At 26.3% G+C, this 2308-nt stretch overlaps 1 protein-coding gene across 1 annotated transcript in view; it reads right to left on the bottom strand.

Annotated features, from left to right (window-relative positions):
• LOC105454526 (lipase 3-like) overlaps window positions 1-2307 on the bottom strand; it is a gene marked incomplete at its 5' end in the record, with an annotated part of 4672 nt that extends 2365 nt beyond the window's left edge. The window contains 3 exons of the mRNA XM_011697198.1: window positions 435-549; window positions 1178-1376; window positions 2284-2307. Of these exons, the coding sequence (XP_011695500.1) occupies window positions 435-549; window positions 1178-1376; window positions 2284-2307 (338 nt within the window). The remainder of the gene's footprint in view (window positions 1-434; window positions 550-1177; window positions 1377-2283) is intronic.
• Window position 2308: the final 1 nt, after the last annotated feature.

The following is a 2308-nucleotide window of genomic DNA, read 5'->3' as shown; positions in this document are numbered from 1 at the left end:
GCCAAGAACTGAAACAAAAAAAGATTTCCAGTAATAAATTATTTTTATGAAACAATTGTTATGTACCATAATAAACCGATGATTAATTGAAATAAAATAAAAATGGAAAAAACGATGATTTTTTATTTTTTAGGAGGGGTAGATATTAATTAAAAAATTTCCGCTTGTCATTAAAATTCATCATTTTTTATACCTTTTCCGAAAATACATGCACAACAGGGGGTAAGAAATCGCTTCACCCTAATGCATAGTATTATAAGTCTTCATATTTTTTATTAAGAAAAAATTGTTTTTAATAAAAATTATAGAATCCGAACTTGTGATAAAATAAAAGAAATGAAAAAGAAAGATAAATGTAGATATAACTAAAAATTATTTTAAATAGCAAAAAATATTTTTAAAAATAGTAATGTACATGTAAAATAAAATTTTACCTAAATTGCCAAAAGTCCTTATCACGTGGAGACATTTTTATATGTGATCTGCAGTAAGAATTTCCTCTAAAGTTTCCAATCCATACATCGTATCCTTGATCAGCTAATAAAAAAGCTGTAACACAAGATAATAATACAAAATTATTTTTTTAATGATATTGTCGAATTAATTATTGGTAGTTATAATTTCTAATAAAAATGTAATTTTTTCTTTATTAAGATACATATTTATATTTATCTTAACATATTTCTACATATTCTATTTATTTTAAATATATATTATTTGTTTTTTAAAATTATAAGTTTAGTCATAAATTCTCACGAAAAGTACAAGTTACGAGCCTTACGATTTTTCTTAGAATTGACCTATTAATCTCAACCAAATAGATATACACAGCGCGCACACATGTGAATGAGTGTGTATGTGGCTATCCCATATCGTGACTAGAACTATGTCTTCAAATATTAAAAATTCCACTGTGGTTTGTGTTGTTAGCATTATTTATTATTCGTTAATTTCTACATTAATCTGTGTACTGTACGTATTTAATGATTTCACATTTCACACATAGAAACAATGAATCTATGTGCTGCGAACAGTTTCACACGGACTTAGGAATAGAAAGTGAAAAGTGAAAAGTTTCGGTCGAAGATACATCACTGATTAGATGATGAAATAAATCCTATATTAACATATTTCTTAATGGCTAATGTACGAGTATTATGCATGAACGGTCACTCACCAAGATCTCTGTCAGGGCCAATCAACACCCATGTATCAGACGTGGCCAAGAAACCATGTTGGAGGAAAACAATATTTCTTCTGTATTGATCCTTAAATAAAGGACTTTCTGATATCCTATGTATTACCAAGTTATAACCATCTTCCGTTGTGACATAATGCTCTTCGGCGGAATAACCGTATCTCTCTACTAAACCGATCTAATCATAGTAAGTTAAAGAAGGGTTTTAAAACCTTTTAATGATGAAATCCTAATATGTTAATACGTTTAACTAACAAGAAATACAATTGTATAATTATATAAAAGTTCATGCATTAATCTGTATTATTAAAGAAAAGTTGTTCTAACTGTAGTAGTAGAAAGCTTCATCGCTCCATTTATAGAAGCCATAGGTCATCTATGAAGCTTTACTTGTAATAGAATATTTTTTTCAAAATTAATTATATTTTTAATTCATGTTAATTTGAACTTTTTTTTACTTCTTTTTACTCAGTTTAATAAATATTATCTATTTTCTAACAATTAAAATCTTATTTTAAACATCCTGTGATTCAGAATGAATTGAGACATTTCATTCTTCTTGTTAGTTAAATATATTTATTATTGTTTGAAATATTGTGAATAAATATGTTACTATTGATCATAAAACATCTTGCCGAATTGACTATACAGGGTGTTCATAAAGTATCGGACCCTCCTTCTATCTCAGAAAATACTAAAAAACTTTAAATAAAAAATTTTTTTATCCAGTTAGTATTTTCTGAGATAGAGGGGGGATCCGATACTTTATGAACACTCTGTATAGTCAATTCGGCAAGATGTTTTATGATCAATAGTAACATATTTATTTGCAATATTTCAAACAATAATAAATATATTTAACTAACAAGAAGAATGGAACGTCTTAATTCATTCTGAATCACAGGATGTTTAAAATAAGATTTTAAACTATAATAGACTATAACGGTTAATACAGAAAGATGTTTTTTATACAATAAGTACTTTTGTTTAAATAATAGATAACCTTTTTGTTGTACAACGTTTTGAGAGCGTCTTTAAGAAATGTTAAAAAAATAAATATTAATTAATAATTTTGTTACACTTACAAAATCTAATGTGGTTACATTGTTG

Source organism: Wasmannia auropunctata, unplaced genomic scaffold (assembly GCF_000956235.1).
Source record: "Wasmannia auropunctata unplaced genomic scaffold, wasmannia.A_1.0 LD335985.1, whole genome shotgun sequence".
In the NCBI taxonomy this organism is placed as follows: domain Eukaryota; kingdom Metazoa; phylum Arthropoda; class Insecta; order Hymenoptera; family Formicidae; genus Wasmannia; species Wasmannia auropunctata.
This window is presented reverse-complemented; position numbering and strand designations above follow the sequence as displayed.